Here is a 17,959-nt window from a genome sequence, read left to right on the forward strand (position 1 = left end):
GACGAAATGAACTAAACCAGGCCAGAACCAGTTCACCTGCCACAGCATAAAGCTTACCTAATGATTTCTATATTCAGGCATCCGTTCCATTTTCTTGTATGATTGCTTCCACCCCCTGTTTCTCTTTTTAATCCGCCGAGGACAACACTCCTGGTCTTCCTCTCTTTGTCAGAGAGGGGCGAGACCCACAAACATTCCCCTCGGCATGAGTGCCGGGGAATAATGTCACCACTTCCCGCCGGTACTGGTCACCCAAATATAGACCCTCCATTTATTATATTCTGTTCTTCCTTCTTCACTTGGGTTTTCTCCGGTGTCTAGCAGTTCAGGGCAATCTTAATCCCTTAAAAAAAAAAAATCTCAGTGCACTATTTCCTTAAATTGTTTACTGGCCAGTGCTTGTCATCTTCAATTCCTCCCTTTCCAGTAACAACCTGTCAATATTATATCTTCAAAAGACGGTTTTGTTGAACCTGAAGATCTGCCTTCAACTTGGATATGTTACACCTGCAGTCCGCTGCAGCCATCCCTTCTTCTTCTTTCTCTTATTTTCTTTGCTCTTCCATAAACTGAAACATGGGTCAGAGAGAGAGAGAGAGAGTAGCGATTGCTGATACCTAGCTAAGGCAAAATGTACAAAATTTACTGCAAACATGGAATACTGCGGATTAGAACAGGTACTAAAACGAGAGTTAAGGGTACTCGATCTTCTCATTTTCTCTTTCACAAGCGGCAACTTTCTGTACACGAGCGGCACACAGAGGAAGAAGACGGAAGAAGAAGATTGAAGAAACAATGTATAAAACCAAAACTGCTCAACGTGCCAGGCAGAGATGCATGCTCCATTACCATCGAATATCTGTTCTTTTACATTCTCTTTTTTACATCAAGAAAATCGGTTTCTTGCTCGATAAAAGGAGATTTACATACCTGAGCTAAAGTCGTAGCAGGTCCGAGAAGTCTGACTCTGATCTCGAAGCAAGTCAAACCAAACCCCACAAAAACAAGAACTAAACCCAAAAATTGATTTCTTTTAGACGCACGCAAGAGAAAACCGAAAGAAAAACTCTCTTCTGGTCGCTACAACCTTTCCTCTGATGTGTTCCGTTCAACTAATCCACGGCAAAACGTATCTGTATCGAATCGCCGAAAGTGCCAAAAGGTGCGGCCGGTTTAAGCTCAAGTCAATGGAGGGGCGGTGCTGGTCGTTCATAGGTATGATTTCGTAGAAGTGATTCAACGCTTACTATCACTTTAGTAGAGGCAAACAAGAAGCCGAATCTCCACCCTTTATGGTTCTTGTGAATTTACAGGTCGACCTCGTTACCAACCTCAATGGAGAAGTGGCTGTAATCCGGTTCAACTTGGGTTGCTTCTTGAATGAGAGACATTATGCCACTGCTTCGTCACCAAGAAATAGACTGCTGCTTACTGTGAGTAGAAACCAGTGGAAGACTTCCATGGAAGTGGTCGTTCGTGAATATGAAGAATGCAAGATATCGATCGAACAATTTTCTCTGATTAACAGAAGAGAAAGGGTAGGGAGAATGCAGAATGAAGATAATAATTGGGTTTTAATACAATTGTACCCACCTAGGGCATTGTCGCCGTATAGAGTGGTTGGTCACAAAAACATAATACTAATAACACGATTCCTCAATAAGCGAGAACGGAGGACGTCTGTACAGTAGAGATTCAATACATTTATTATGTAATCTAAAAACAAACAGAAAAAAACCTGTAACAAGAATCCACATAAAATTCTCCCTTACCACCAAAAAAAACAAAAAAAAAAAAAAGTTCCTTTTGGTTCATTAGTTGACGCTGCTGTACAGTGATACCCATTTTACTAAAAAGGATCATCATAGACTTATACAGGAAGCTGCCGATCACTCTGTAGCTACTTGCTTCTTATTTATCTGCATTAATGCCAAAAATGCGGACCTTGTGCATGTTTGGAAACTTGGCTACCACCAGCACAAACACAGCGAGAGTGTTGAGAAAGAGCATTGGCTGTTCGTAGTCAGTCGTATGCAAAGCTATCAGGTAACTGCCATAAAACAAACACACAAATTTCCATCAAAGAACTGTACTAACAATTCTATTTCCAACTTAAAACGTTGGACCATTAAAGGCTGGTGATGATTGTAAAACACATGGTTGGCTATTGAACTTTGGATGAAATGCTCTAGAATCCAGTAGCAGAAGGATTTTTTACTAGTAATACATTTAATATTTGAAATTGACACGTGATAGTCACTCTGCTGAAACTATCACCCCCAGTACATTTTAATCCGAGGTTTTGCAGGAATACAAGGTAAGGATTTCATTTCATTAAGCATAAATTTCCAACTGATCCACACATTCATATGATAAACAAGTCTTGGGTTTCCATACTCTCTCCTCATAACTCTATTTCTGACCTGCTTTCTCTATTTGTCGTTTGCCAAATCAACATCCCGTGCCCAAAAATCTGATTCATTTTGGCCAACCAACTCAAAATGATGACTTCTAAAGCACCAGGTCTCATCAACAATTTCAACCTATTGAGGTAGGAATCTAAGAAAACAGCTGTTGGCCTTCATAACAAAACCACATGTGCAGAAAACTGTCAAATAATATGTTTATATCTATCAGAAAAGGTTATACTGCATGAAAAAAAGGCCTCGGATAGTGTGTCTGTTAGTGTAATCAAAGAGGGACTAAAGGCTTGTGATAAATTAAACACCCTTGGTATATATGCCTTTGGCTCGATGGCTATAAATGGATTTCTAGTGAACTCTATGTGTATAATCAACATTAAAGAAAAAAAAACGAATAAAAAGTGCATAAAAAGGAGGTGCTAAAAACATGATAAATGAAATGCACCAGTTCATGATATAAATTAGAATTACTGCAAAGGAACCCCTACTTGACCGTTAATTTATTTATCCAAATCACATCCTATCAGCTAAGAACCAATTTCACATCCTTCACAACTAAACAAACTGTCATTCTATCAAGTTATTTGCATGTATATTCAATCCTTTCCTTTGAATTATAAACCACACCACTTCCTCAAAAAAAATTATAAACCACACCCCAAACCTGCTAAGACTCGAACCCATGATATCTCACTTAAAACCCCCACATGGCCATTAGGCCAAAGACCAAGTAAAAAACAGAAATCGGGCTACTTTGATATTTTTTATTTGTCAAAACTTCTAGTTTTTTTAAAAAAAGTTGAAGATATGTTTGACAGATTAGGTGATACTTAAAGAGTGATCTATCATAAGAAAGAAGCATATTAGATATAGCTCATTCAAAATCGTTAATGATCAGAGATGTACATACAGGACCACAGGTACCACAGTCAAGAACTTTCTATTTCGAGTAAGCTGCTTGCCGTTGTCCATCTGCTCCCACCATGTCAAGCCATTATAGATACCCTGGTCTTCAGCAAAGGGAGTTCCTTTCTTCCAATGAAAGAAGTGATAAGTTACCTGAAAAAAAAAAGGTCAGTTGACTACCTCCATCAAGAAGTTAATATGCATTTTAAATAAATAAAATTTAAAAATAAATAAATACTAGATTAAGCAAAATTATGTAGAACTAGGGAGATTAGAATATTATGATAACTGCCATCTTGCAAGTCCGTCTACAAAGGGCTTTGGCAGATCAAGTCTATTCATACTCATGCTGAAAATTTTGAGGCAGAAAAAGTAACACAAATTTGACGTTCACCGATAGGTGAGAGAATCAATCACTTGAGTAAGTCTAACAGTCATATGTCAACAACATATAAAAGCAGCTAGGCACAAAAGTAGTATATAACTTGTTGAACAAGGTATAATCAGTTTTTAAAGCTCAAATTACAACTAAAAATGTCAAAAGAGAATAGAAAAATATAAAAAATAAAATGACATGCAATATATGTGTTAATATATACATCCTTTTCAAAAAAAGATATGCAATATATGTGTTAAAGAATAGTCCCACATGGATTAGTGAGTACAAAGATTTTGAGTTTATTAGTTGGGAAAGAGGCTTCCTAAATTGGCTAGTCATTTTGGGATGGGCCTTGGACCCAACTTCTCATGGTATCAGAACAGGTGCTCATATGTGGGCCTATACCAAAATTATCCACTTGTAGAGTCACAAAAGAGGGCCTACATCTAAATTATTCACTTGTATAGCCATAAAAGAAGAGCCTACACCTAAATTGTCCACTTGTAGAGTCACAAAAGAGGGCCTACACCTAAATTATCCACTTGTAGAACCACAAAAGAGGGCCTATACCTAAAATTATTCACTTATAGAGCCACAAAAGAGGGTCTACACATGAGGGAGAGTGTTAAAGAATAGTCCTACATGGATTATTAAGTACAAAGATCTTGAGTTTATTAGTTGGGAAAAAGGTTTTCTAAGTTGGCTAGTCATTTTGGGATGGGCCTTGCACCCAACTTCACAATATGTATTTATCGCAACCAATTGAACTTCCCTAATCACAGGAAACAAAAATGACATAAGTAACACTGCATCTGTCATAGCATCCCCGTAAGCAGTTCTCCTCACACTGCCAACCTGTACAACTCCTTCCATGTGTGCCTTAGACAAGGCTCATTCCTAATAAATTTAAGATAATGGTATCTTTAAGAATCTCCCAGAAAACAGCAGTGCTCCCTCAATCGCTACAAAAAATCTACCTAAGACAATATAGGTCTAGATTTTAGAAACAATTTATTGCACCACGAGAGAAAAAAGCCACTATGAATGAGCTTGTACAGACATTTAAAGATCTGTCTCCAGCTTACAAATGACACACAATACATGTTCTCACCTTTAGGAGAATTATTTGGCCAAAAATGAAATCAAATCAAGGATGCATGACTAGAGTTGTGCTTGTAACTGTTTTAATTGGGTAATGTGGCCTTCCATAAAAATCTAGTCAATGTGATCAATAAATATGGATATGTGGGGTATCAGAGCTCAAAGCAATATGCTCCATCTCAAATTCTAGTGCCACTTGTTTTTGGGGTTGACATTTTCAAGAAGGGGATAACAATGTACAGAAACCGCTGAAGGGCTAGGAGTTGTTGAGCAAACCCAGCTCACTGTCCTAAAGCAACTGAATCATGTGGGCAGGCAAACACTGATTAAATCAATCGTAATTTACCACTTATGGAACTTTAGCTGTAAATCTTTCTGCAGACATCAACATATATGAATAAAAGGGTAAATGTTCAACAACCTCAGATCATGCCAATTTGACAATGTAAAGATAGACTTCCACTCTTGGAAGGTGCAGCCAAGGAAAACTTTTGCCACAATATATTCTTCACCGCGTATTGTGAGAATGTGGAAAAGCAGGTAGGTTCCACAGGAAATGATTAAACATAAAACCTTAGTATTATTTTTGAAAAGAAAACATCAGATGATAATTTTCAGTCAAATAGCTTTAATTTACTCTGTCTGCCCTGCTTCCTTTGCTTTTTGTTGAAGCAATGCTATGCAAGATGCATATGAGCCAATGTCTTTGGACTTGCTTCTTATGAATACAGCATGCTTCAGATTGTGATATAAAGGTATTCTCACTACCCAGAAATGTAAATACATTACATGTTACCCTACACATTCACAATCCACGGCCTACCAAAAGATTTGGCTAGTTGTGTTTCCATCGTCTCTTTCACTCGTTTCATCCTCCGTCCCTTTACAAAGGTACTATTTCCTTTTTTTATACATACTCTGGCCTCTTCCACCTATAAGCATTACATGCTTCTTTATAGATTCTTCCACAATGAATGCATCACCCTTTTCTAACACCTCAGTATTTCACCAAATTTCATAATCACTTTGTACTTATCACTCTCATGGTTACCCTCCCATTAGTATCCTTGCTGAAAAATAAAATATAAACTTAAGGAAGACTAGGACCGATCACTTGCTTCCAGCCAAATAACACAGCGGCCCTTGCATGACCAAGGAACCATTATTTATAGCCCAAACAACTATCACCATAAACTATTTTAAAACATAAGACACCTTTTTCTATCCTATTTATATGAACTAGACAAGAGGTGGACTTAAACCAGTTATATAGCTAGATACATCTTAATACAGGTGCTCCTAAGCAATACATGAATGTCACATATTCTATACAAGATTACATGGCAACTTCGTCACAAAATTCCAAATAGGGAGAATCACTAACAGCAGATTTTCCGCTTCTGCAGTATGCTGTCTCTGATAACCCAAACCAAGATATTCCGCTTCTGCAGTATGCTGATGATACTATACTCTTTGGAGAAGGTACAATGAATCAGATCTCCCACATGAAAGCTTTGCTCAACCTTTTTGAACTGTCTTCTGGACAAAAGGTCAGTTGGGCTAAATCATCCATTTTTGGCTTCAATATTGACCCTTCAGTTTTAAATTCTATGGCAAGATATTTCGGATGTAAAGTAGCTTCCCCACCGGGCACATATTTGGGTCTTCCTCTGTCCCCTGTTCTACCCTCAAAATCCGCTTGGCACCCCATCATTGAGCGTCTTGGAGGCAGACTTGCTTCCTGGAGAGAAAATTTTTTGTCCAAAGCTAGTAAGCTTGTACTTATCAAATCTTGCCTCCATGGTATTCCTTCTTATTTTCTTTCCTCGTACCAATGTCCTGCGTCTATTCGAAATAGGATTGAGTTCCTTCAAAAGAGATTTTTATGGGGTGGGAAAAATGGGGAAAGAAAATATTGCCTTGTTAAATGGGCTGATGTTTGTAAACCTGTTGTAATGGGTGGTCTTCGGATCCGTGATACTGCAACAACAAATTTTGTCTTGCTTATGAAGTGGATCTGGAAATTTAATATGCAACCAACTTTGATATGGCAAGGCATAGTTGCAGCCAAAGCAGAAAAAAATTCTAGCTGGTGGACAGAAGGTGGAAGATATTATAAATTATCTCCTATGAGGAAAAAGATTGCACAGATGTTGCCAACTTTCAAAAATGCCGTCAAGTGTAACAATGGTACTGGCTGTCAGACAAAATTCTGGACAGATTGATGAGTGGGCCCAAGCAGCTTCAACACCAGCCATAGTCAAAAAAATTCTCTTGCTAGAAACAAAGATGCGACCATATCTGCGATCGGGCTAGATTCTACTGAGTGGAACTTGAACCTTCGTAGAGCGCTGACAGATGTCAAAGCTCTTGAAAGTTCCTGATCTAGTGTCGAGTTTATCGTCGATTCGACTCAGAAATGCACCGGACTCTCTCAAATGGACTCCATGCCCGCAAGGTACGTTTTCTACTTCTACCGCCTACAACTTCCTACTCTCTCCCCCCTCTGCCCAATCCAGCCATCCTGCTACCATAGCGTGGTCCTTACTCGTCTCTCCGAGAGCAAGTTCTTCATTTGGACCGCATGTCAAAACAAAATTCTGACATCTGATTTGTTAATTCGCCAAGGAACATATGTTCTGGATCCCTTGTGCCCGTTTTGCCAAACCACTCCTGAAACCGTAGATAATATTCTGTTACACCGCGATTATGCCCATTCAATCTGGGCCGAACTCATAAACAAAATTGGTCTTCAATAATGTCCCTCTCAAAATCTCACATCTACTATACTCACTATCACGAACGCTCATCTCCCTAAGCTCAGAAAATTACTTACCTCATGCTGCATTGGTCATATCATCCGGGCCTTATGGAAAGAAAGGAATAATTGGAAATTTAACAGAAAATTTCTTCCAAGAAATATATTGAGCAATAGAATTGTTGGGCAAGTTACCTCCTAGATACTCATGTGGAAAGAATTCCAAAATCTCAAAAGAACAAATTTATGTGGAAATTGGCAACTTATAGCGGAAATGTCTTACCCCTCTCGCCCCCAATGGTACATTTCAAATTAAATTTCGACGGAAGTGCCTTGGGCTACCCCGGGCCTGCTGGATTTGGAAGGGTCATCCATGACGATAATAGAAATCTTCTCTTCTCTTTTGTTGGGCCAATTGGCGTGTCTAATTCAACCACTGCCGAGCTTTCTGGGTTATATAATGGTTTAAAACTTTTTCATCAACGGCTGGTGGGGCCTCTTTGCGTCGAAGGTGATTCAAAAGTCGTCATCAATTGGTGTAAGAAGTCTTCTAAGCCTCCTAAGAAGTCTTCTAAGCCTCCTTGGCGGCACTGGGATCTATTTGAGGATATCTGTAATTTAATTTCTCATTTGCAATGTAATTGGAATTATATTCCAAGATCCACTAATCACCTAGCGGATAATCAGGCTAAATTAGGGGTTTCCCTACAACATCTTGCTGTGGAGGAAGGCTTTGTTCTGTAAGGTATTTGTATTGGTTATTTTTATTATTTAGTAATATATTCACACCTTTTTACTCAAAAACAAACTAACAGCAGATTTTCACTCCTCTTAATCACATTTAATATCTAAGAAATCTTACTTTTGCTAACCCAAATATTGAGACAGCAATAATGGGGTAGTCAATAGGAAATGACACTCCCTAAAATTTCTTCAACATTTTTATAAGATTGCAAATGTGTGGAAAGCATAAGGCTCACCTTCAGTCTTGAAAGCCAACCAAAAAGGGGATGACATAAGATGATTCCAAATAGAGATTATCAATCCCTAAAAACCAGAAGTGCCATATTAGGTTGAACATAGTGGATTTAGTGAAGTTCAACAAGAGGAAGAGGGTAATAGATTTAAGAAATATGAATGGTCTGAAGTTCAAATAAACCAAAATCTACCTTAAGTCGGATTATATTAAATTTGGAGTAATAAAAGAGGATTATCTTTAATAACAATGGAGCCAAAAAGCAGCTCTCTTGTCCAAGAGCTACTTCTGCACTCAAAGACATGCTTGGCTAGCTACCTCTTTGAAAGAGCTCGTCTTCCAAAGAGGAGAAAGTCACCTTTGGTGAAGTTGCAAAATTAAGTGTTTCCAAAGAGAAGATTTTGCTTCTTGGAAAATGGGCATAATAAAAATTAATTATACAAATACACCCTTATCATATTACAATACCTCATATGATGCACCTCATATAAATAATACATAGAATAAGGAGCCACCGAACATAGGCCCCAACATATGAAGAGAAATCCACTCAACAAATCCATTACTAAGAAACAGGGCCACCTAACATGAACCTACACACAAAACACGGCCCAATTAATAACTCGATTAACACATCATGCTTTAGATTTTGTTTCGATCTCACATAATTTGCATGACATCAATCCAAACATATAAACTAGTAGATTCAATTAGTATTATCTCACTCAATTGATGTGGGCTCATTTAAAGTGTGCTTATAGATTTGATGTGGTACTTAAATAAGCAATCAATAAAATCATCTATTGATTTTTGTACTCCTAACATCTGACAAGGACCTACCTAATTGTCTAAAAAGTGATCCAACTTAATCTGGTTTTACATTGTTGATGTGGGCCTTACTTATGAATACACATTATATGAACCCACCTAAAAAGTAGTGCACTAAATCTACGTTCTATTGTTAATTATAGATTAGGAGACTCGCCTATCTTACAAACTGGTGGGCCCATAATCTTTCTTTTAAATTTGTTGTCTAATTTAATATACTAATTTTATTAAAATAGGCTCTTCAAAATAGCCAGAGCCAAACTACACTTCCCGTTATGAAGATGTCTTTTTATAAAAGAACCCTTCAACAAAGATATCTTTAAGAAGGCTTCTATAGAAGAGGTTGACCAAATGCAGTCTACACTTTTAAGACTCCTCAAAATAAGTTAGCAGCTTCTACATTGAAAACTAACACTCTTGGCGATGCCCTTCTTTCCTACCCTCTTTTTTTGATAAATACCAGGCTCTTCAAAGTAGCACAGCAAGTGTTAGTTCACTAGCTATCATGTTTTTGTATAACTGAAACATATATAAATAATTCTCAACTTCTATGATGATAGAAATGGAAAATTATTTGGCTTGCTGCGATGTGAACAAAATTTTCATCAGTTGGCATCAATAAAACTTTGGACAAGATAATGATAGAAAGGCTTTCCTTCACTTCTATGTATTTTCTCTTTTACCATTATCCATTTCCTTCCAGTCTTTATTTTCCTATCTGTAACCACTCCCAAAGTCACCACAACAATATCAAGAAAAACTAAAGGCTTACCTCGACAAAAAGCTAAGATGAAAACTGAGGACTTGATTTTTAAAACCAAATCATTGTCATTGTCATTATCCCAACCACTTTGCAACTGTTTAAAACTCAATAAGCACCAAAAATACACAAGCCACAGAAAATGCCTACAGTCACAAACATGGTTACATGGATCCGATGAGCCTTATCATCTCTTTTTTGGTTCTTTCTCTCTAGTAGTTTGTAAACACATAAAAAAATATTCTTCTATAAAGACAGCATAGGCTTAGAAGGTAGGATATATGGAGATACTGAAGCTTTGTCCAGACGTCCCACATTTGCCATCTCACTTTTAGTTATATTTTAACTTCATTCTTAGTAAAGCTGCAACTTAATTTGATTTTTAGACTAGACATCTCACTCTGAGCTACATACATCTGAGCATGCTGCTCTACACCAGATTTTCCTCCCTTTTATCCTTTCAAAACATCATATGTTCTTCTTTTTGTGGAAAAAGGGTGGAGGAAAAGAAAAATCTTCAGATTTTCCATAAAAAGAAAGTGACAAAAAAATTTCAAACCGAAAATCCAGTGTTACTTCCATCTACAAATCCTCATATATATACAACACATCAACCTACATCTGTCCTGAACATTGCTCATGTACCACACACTAACTGTGTGTGAGTTACATCAAGATTACTCACAACTTAGCTTTGTTAAAGAGGCAGCAATTTTCTATTCTTTTTTCTGATCCAAATATTCCACATTTTCTAGATGCAAATGAACAATTAAGAGAACTTCCATATGCTATACTACACCAATACAAATGATTCCATATAGATAAATCACATATCCTTGAACATCCAAATGTTTATGCACAGATTGCTTCTTAAGAATGATTTTAGTGCCTACTCTCACAAAAGTGCCTATTGTCAAAGCTCCAAAAATCTTAGCTTTAAATTTCAAAGCTGAATTCCATTAGCCAGAGCTTGAAGAGTTACACAACCTATAGGATCCAAATTTTCCCCTAGAGCTTAACAAACAAACAACTACATCATAAGTAATCAAACAATAGAGCTGACAACCATAAATGTTGCCAAATTTAAAAAAAAAAAAAAATCATCTGCCTGCTACATTCATGTTCTGATCACCAAACTCAAAAAAAAGTGCAAGAACCTCAAGAGAGACTCTCAAGTATTACGAGGGCGTACTTTGGATTTTAAAAGAAGGGTGTTGCAGACAAAGAAATTGGACAAACAAACCAAGCTTAACTCCTTTAGTTTCTATTGTTATTATTATGACTATTTCAGATTGAAAGAAGTCAAACGATATAAAGGCTCCATTCTGATGGTCATAAGTGACCTAGCATTTGAGCATGAATCCAGACCTTACTACACTATACACTCTTCGAAGTGTCTAACTTCATCTGCACTAGAATTTGATATAATTATTGGGCAATAAAATCCTATACACTAACTAAAATTTAATATTGCGAACTGCAAGCAAAATTTTAAGACAAGTTAATGATTATAATCTTCTGGAAATTGATTGATTGTTAGTTCCATGTGGTCCATGGAACTACAGGTCCTAGGAGCTACAATTATTTACAAAACTCAACAGCAAATCAATAGCAACGTAAAGCACAATAATGCCCACAACAGCCAGTCACTTCTTCTGCTCACCCAAATAAACATCCTATACTCAACAGATACTTTTCCAAGTGAATCCATGATGCAAATAATTTCTCACATAAACACCAATTGACCACAAACAATATCCCTTTTTAACATCCAATCACCAGTCAAATCGTATTAAATTCATAAATCTGTCTAGCATATTACGCATATTCTCAATAACGATGATCTTAACTTTAGATCAGCCCATAATCAAATATCACCCAAATTCAATACTCGAAACCAAAAACCAGAACCAAAACCCAAAAAATCGTATCCGATCGCAAAGGGTCGATCCAAATAAAGTAGCGAAAAAACCATTACGACACAAAGATTTCAAAACATGATAAAATAAAAGAGGACTGAAAAAGACTTACCGCGAAATGACAGAGATTTACTATGGTCCAAGCCATGCCGGGAGTGCAACCAAAGACAGACAAAACTATAAGCCACGAGAAGAACAGAATCAAAATATAGGTGGTCCAAACGCCCGGGTACATGAACCATTCCGTGTTCTTATTCAGATCCGGAGGAGGCACAGTCTGCACGTAGAGTTTCGCCATTCCCGAGAGGAAGCTCAAGCCATGCACCGATAAAACCAAGGCGAGTGGGTTAGAGAAGCAGGTCAAAACTATCCGGTGATTTCGCCCTGATCCGACGACCGAGTCACGACGGACCGAGTTGCGGATGCAGGAAGGAGAACGGGAGAAAAGAATGCGATCGAAGCAAAGAGGAAGACACAGCGAGCCGATCAGGCAAGGATGAGAAACCCACAGATATTTATGTTCTCCATGGAGTTACCGAAAGTTTCCTATCGTTTCACAAAATGTCATACGTATCCTTAGTGGGCCCCGTTCTGCTTCTCCGCACATCGAGACCGTTAATAAAGTACCCTCCTTGGGGATAGTATCATTCTCGAAGAGTCGAAATAAAGTACTCCCTCGACCAATATTTCCACTCTGGGCTCTGGGTCCCAGGCTTAAAAGGTGTGGGCCCACATGATATGTGAAAGCCAGTTGGCAAGGGACGTGAGTGGTGTGCACCGACAGGTTGGACAGCAAGGTCAATTTGGCATGGGTTCGGTCACTCGGGTCGTCGGTCGGGTTTGGCCACTCGGGTCATCGGACGTCGACCGGAGTCGACCCGAATCGCCCTCTGGCTTAGACTACTAGACGTAGACGAATCAACGAGCAGCATGACAAGGCATATAAGCATGGTCCACGTACTTTGCCAATGGAATCGAAACGAAAGGGCGGGAAACGGCGTATTATACTCTTCTGGGCGTTCCCAAAACCCTAACCCATCCCGTAGCAGGACAGAGCAGGGCAGCGACTCCTCGAGCCCGTTTCTTGTTTCCCGCCTCTCTTCACGGGCTAATGCAAATTATTTCGAATAAGTTAACTGCAGCAAAGGTAATCGCGTCGATTCTCCTTCTCCTTCTTCTTCTGCTTCCTTTTTTATTATTTTTTTGGTTGGTTTGTTTTTCTTATTTGTGAGCCTATTGCTTTCCCGCGTGTTTTCGTTTGCTTACGAATTTCTAGTTTCTGAAAATAGCTATATTCTTTCAATTTCGAGTTCAATACTGAATTGGTTGTTTGGTTTGGGAGGAAGCGAGATAAAATCCTTGAACTGGTAGTAATCTTTAATGGCTGCCAGAAAACAAATTCTTATCACTGATTTGTACACTCGTTCGGTCTGGTACTCATGAGCTATTTGGAACAGAGTTTGGCACCCAATGCAGCACTCCCCGGGTCTGACCTTTTAGGAGTCCCTTTTTCAATTGCCAATTTATCTCTTTAAAAAATTCCCGATATTAGAGGTGGCAGTATGTGGGATTTATTGTTTTCTTTATGCTTCCCTGAATCTGTTTATCCATGTCTATATAGGCCTTGCTATATCTGTTTGGACAGTTATGGGAGGAATTGCTGATTATGAAAACAAGAACTACATGGACAACGACGACCATTTTGAAAATATGGATATTTTGACCCCACCTACAAGGCGTAGGAGGCTAACATCTGCAGTTTGGGATGGCTTTACAAAGATTTCCACCCAAAATGGGGAAAAAGCATCATGTAACTACTGCAAGAGGCTATTTACTTGTAACAGCTCAAGTGGGACCAGCCACCTCAAACGGCACTTAGAAGTTTGTACCCAACCTGGAGTTGATAAGAAACCAACACGACCATCGGTTGCTCCCTTATCATCAGAGAACCAAGGGAAAGCTCCAACCACCAGGCTTGAAGCTGTCAAATTCGACCAAGAACGCGCTAATCTAGCCCTTGCCAGGATGATAATATTGCATGCATATCCAATGGACATGGTGGAACACATAGGCTTCATAAATTTTGTAAAGAGTCTCCAACCCAAGTATGAGATGATAACAAGAAATGCTGTCATGGGTTATTGCTTGGGAATCATCCGGGAAGAAAAACAGATATTGAGAAACTTGTTGGACAAGACTATTGGACAAATTAGTCTCACCTTGAACTTTTGGAATCCTGAGCAGGGCCCTGGATACCTTAGCATTGTTGCACAGTTCATTGATAATGATTGGAAGTTACAAACAAAAGTCCTCTGTTTTAAGATTTTTGACATGGTCCCCTCATTTCATGTAGAAAGTGCCTTTATGGATTCTATTTTGATGTGTCTGATTGAATGGAATATAGAGGACAGAATATCTACCATATCAATGGAAAGCTGTTATACAAATGATACATTTAGTGCCCAGCTCAAGCAATACTTCACTGAAAAGAATATACCTTTGCTGAATGGTCAGTTGTTCCTTGTGAAATGCTATTCCCATGTCCTCGATCTCATGGTAGATGAAGAATTATATAACATTCGTGATGCCATCAACAATGTTCACAGAGCTGTAAAATATGTGAATGCATCAGGGGACGAACAACAAAATTTTGAGCTTGTCCAACATGAGTCGAGCAAAAATTGTTTGAACTTGGATGCTGAAACACATTGGACCTCAACATATCTCATGCTACAAGCTGTGCTAGACATGAAGCAAACAATTTGTGATGTAGGCATATTTGACTCAAACTGCAACAATGCACTGTCTGAGGATGACTGGAAGAAGGTTGAAACTCTCTATCTTTTCCTAAAAGCTTTTAATGATGCTTCAAACATTTTCAGGGAGACCAAGTACCCAACTTCCAACTTATACTTTCACGAGGCATGGATGATCGTATCATTCTTGGCTCAGCAGTCCAAGAATCCAGATATCTTAATTAGCACAATGTCCAAGAGGATGCAACAAAGGTTTGAGAAGCATTGGAAAGGATGTAGCTTACTCATGACTATAGCCATTGTTATGGATCCCCGGTCTAAGATGCAGTTTGTGACTGATTGCTTTTGTGAGATGTATGGAAATGAGGCCCCAATCCACACACAACTTGTAGATCAGAGCCTTCATGATCTTTATGGTGATTATGTTGCTCGTGCAAGATTGCCTAGTGGAGAACATGGGATTGTTGAATATGATGACATTTGCAATGCACTGCCAGGGTATGGTGAGTTAGACCAGAGTACTACTCGACAGCAGATGAAGTTAGAGTTAGATCAATATTTAAGCGAACCTGTCTGTAACCAAGACCAAGAATTTGACATTTTGGCTTGGTGGAAACTTAATACCCACAAGTATCCTACTCTTTCTAGGATGGCACGAGATATTCTAGCAACACCTATGTCCACTGTTGATTCAGGGCTGACATTGAGGAACGGAGGTAGAGTATTTGAACAGTATCATGGTTCATTGCTTACAGAGACTATTGAGGCTTTAATTTGTACCCAAAATTGGCTGCTGAGTGAATTGGATAACCACTACGATGGCACATCTATGGATGAAATCTAGGCCTCTTCCTGCAGTGATAGATCAGCACTGTGATTTTTCTCCCGATTCTATGTTTTTGCATTTTAATAGATGCCGCATTCCCAATAGGAATTGTGGGTTTAATTGCTCAGATCAGCCTCTGTAAGATGCTCTTATGATTTTTTTTACAAAAGTAAAGGAAGGTGATGTGATTTATATCTTTTTAAGTTAGATTCTTACATCCATTGCACAAATCAATTCAATTTGATGCTAAAGAAAGTGATGATCAACTATTTTATTGCCCCCCTGATGGTTTCGAAGTTGGTTCTGAAAATATGTGTTGTTTATTTTTTTTTTCTATTTATTTATTCTTGGACCCAATGTGTTGAGGTTCATGTAGATTGTTGAAAGTAGAACCTATCGGGATGGGCAGGGAGTATTGATCTAACTGTTACCTTTTGGCCTAAATGCATTTGCTTCCAGATATAGGTACTTTTGGGTATGATCTGTCAATTTCTCTTTGATTAGCATATTGTCTTGCTAACAATTTAGCATTTCTCATCCATATAATTTCATTTTGACTGTCACTGCAAAGAGCTTTCATCATACCCATTGAGTATCTAATAATCTGACCCAAGTTACTCGTTTTTTGCTGGTCATTCGGTTACAACAGGTTTTTTACCTGGACCAACCTGGACCATTAAGTGAGGTTCGAATGCAAAACCTCTTACTGGAGAACTCCCCATGAGACCGCTGTGCCATAGCAGGTCTTGAGCCAAGTCAGTTGTTGAACCCACTTATACACTAAATTTCATATGGCACTTTCTATGAGAAAATATATGATTGGTAAAGAAACTGATATATGGAGTACAGTTACTGTGAAACTCAAAACAGATCTATTGTGAGAACCAGAGAGACATAATTGAATCTACAAGCTAAATATGACCAGTACCAGTTGACATATCCACCATTGCTTCCCCTGATCCTTTGGATATCTGTTACTGTTAGGCCATTCTTTGCATTCCTGTATGGGCAATTTTAATGTTACCCTTCGTGGACAGATAAGGGTGTTGATACTGAACATTACAGATCAGATCTGGTGACCAAGAAAAATTGATCGAATGAATTTTTTTTAATAAAAGAAAAATAAGCTATTTGTAATTTTAGAAGGATGGGGAAAAAAAAGAAATTTGATTCGAAAACTAGAAGACAGATTTCGCAAAAAACTGAAAAACAACTTCCAAAACCAAATCGAACAAATCCCCCAAAAGAACTCTTAAGCTCATTAAAGGAAGGAGCTTGAAATCAAAGTCGTCGCCCTGCACCGAGATCCATGCGAACGAATCTGAAAGCTCCCTGTTGTTGAAGCAGTCCAGGCATTTAGTGCAAGCTCTCCGTTCGTTAGAAGGTGGGAACATAGCCCACCCGTGGCCGGTGACGACGACCGCATAGTTGTTCGCAGCTTTTTGGTGCTGGTTTGACCACTATAAAATGTCATGAATAGAATTCAGTGGAAGCCCAAACGTGAGGAACGGGATAATTTTTTTGACGCTTGACCCTGAAGCCGGAAAATCTGATTTCCCAAAATGGAGGCTCAATAATTTCGTAAATTTATTTTTGAAGTCAATATTAATTATGAGAAAAGGGAAAGGAAAAGAGCATCAAATGAGTGAGAAATGACTAAGGCCTTGAAAATTTCGTCTGGTTGCTTAGTCAAAATGCAAAGGTAGACCCGCTACCAAATTTTAGTTAACAATTATGACTTGAACCTCATCAAGTCCAACCCATTATGGCCATCGAATTTTTTAAATTTTATTAATTTAATATTTTGATACATAAAATTGAAGTCGATTCATAGATGATTTTGTGACTAAACATAAGGAATTAGATGTTAATACCAGACAAAAATGTAGACTCGAGTGAATTAATTATGGATTGAAACCTAATTAAACTTAACCGATTTCGGCCAGTTGCAAACCACCCTCTTCAAAAACCGAAGTCGACTTACCTAATTCACATAATTAAAGATATACGTATTAATTATTTCTTTATACCTTCAATTGCATTTTTTTAAGTATAAAGATTTATTTTTTCTTCAAAATGGAAAAGTTTGTCTAACCAAAATGGGGCCATGAAATGGATGGTCTAAGGTTTGCAGGAAGAATGCTGTCTCAGCATGCTTCATATGAACAGTATCATTCTACTTGAATGAGGATTGCAAGTGTGGAGGGGAGTTGTAACGGTCAAAAAACAGTAGCTGGTAAACGCTTGCCAAATACAAAAGTGACTGAGTCAAAGCAAATCTCTTTTTCTGAGCTTCAAACAATTAAAAAACTGCAACTAAATTGATT

The 17,959-nt window shown here is 38.2% G+C and overlaps 2 protein-coding genes across 2 annotated transcripts; one reads left to right on the plus strand and one right to left on the minus strand.

Moving 5' to 3' along the window:
• Positions 1 to 1,539: 1,539 nt before the first annotated feature.
• LOC137948056 (uncharacterized) lies at positions 1,540 to 12,522 on the minus strand. Its single transcript, XM_068793978.1, has 3 exons — positions 12,163 to 12,522; positions 3,334 to 3,482; positions 1,540 to 2,050 (listed from the first exon to the last, which is right to left on the minus strand). The coding sequence occupies exons 1-3, from the start codon at positions 12,346 to 12,348 to the stop codon at positions 1,912 to 1,914; spliced, it is 474 nt and encodes a 157-aa protein (XP_068650079.1). The 5' UTR covers positions 12,349 to 12,522; the 3' UTR covers positions 1,540 to 1,911.
• A 660-nt stretch (positions 12,523 to 13,182) lies between these two features.
• LOC137948799 (zinc finger BED domain-containing protein RICESLEEPER 2-like) lies at positions 13,183 to 15,811 on the plus strand. The gene is made up of 2 exons (XM_068794970.1): positions 13,183 to 13,197; positions 13,696 to 15,811. Exon 2 carries the CDS (start codon positions 13,698 to 13,700, stop codon positions 15,648 to 15,650), a length of 1,953 nt encoding a protein of 650 aa, XP_068651071.1. The 5' UTR covers positions 13,183 to 13,197; positions 13,696 to 13,697; the 3' UTR covers positions 15,651 to 15,811.
• The last annotated feature ends 2,148 nt before the right edge of the window (positions 15,812 to 17,959 follow it).

This window comes from Aristolochia californica, unplaced genomic scaffold, assembly GCF_029961685.1.
Source record: "Aristolochia californica isolate CCGP_79_NKW_82.1479 unplaced genomic scaffold, dmAriCali1.0.hap1 SCAF_13, whole genome shotgun sequence".
Classification (NCBI taxonomy): domain Eukaryota; kingdom Viridiplantae; phylum Streptophyta; class Magnoliopsida; order Piperales; family Aristolochiaceae; genus Aristolochia; species Aristolochia californica.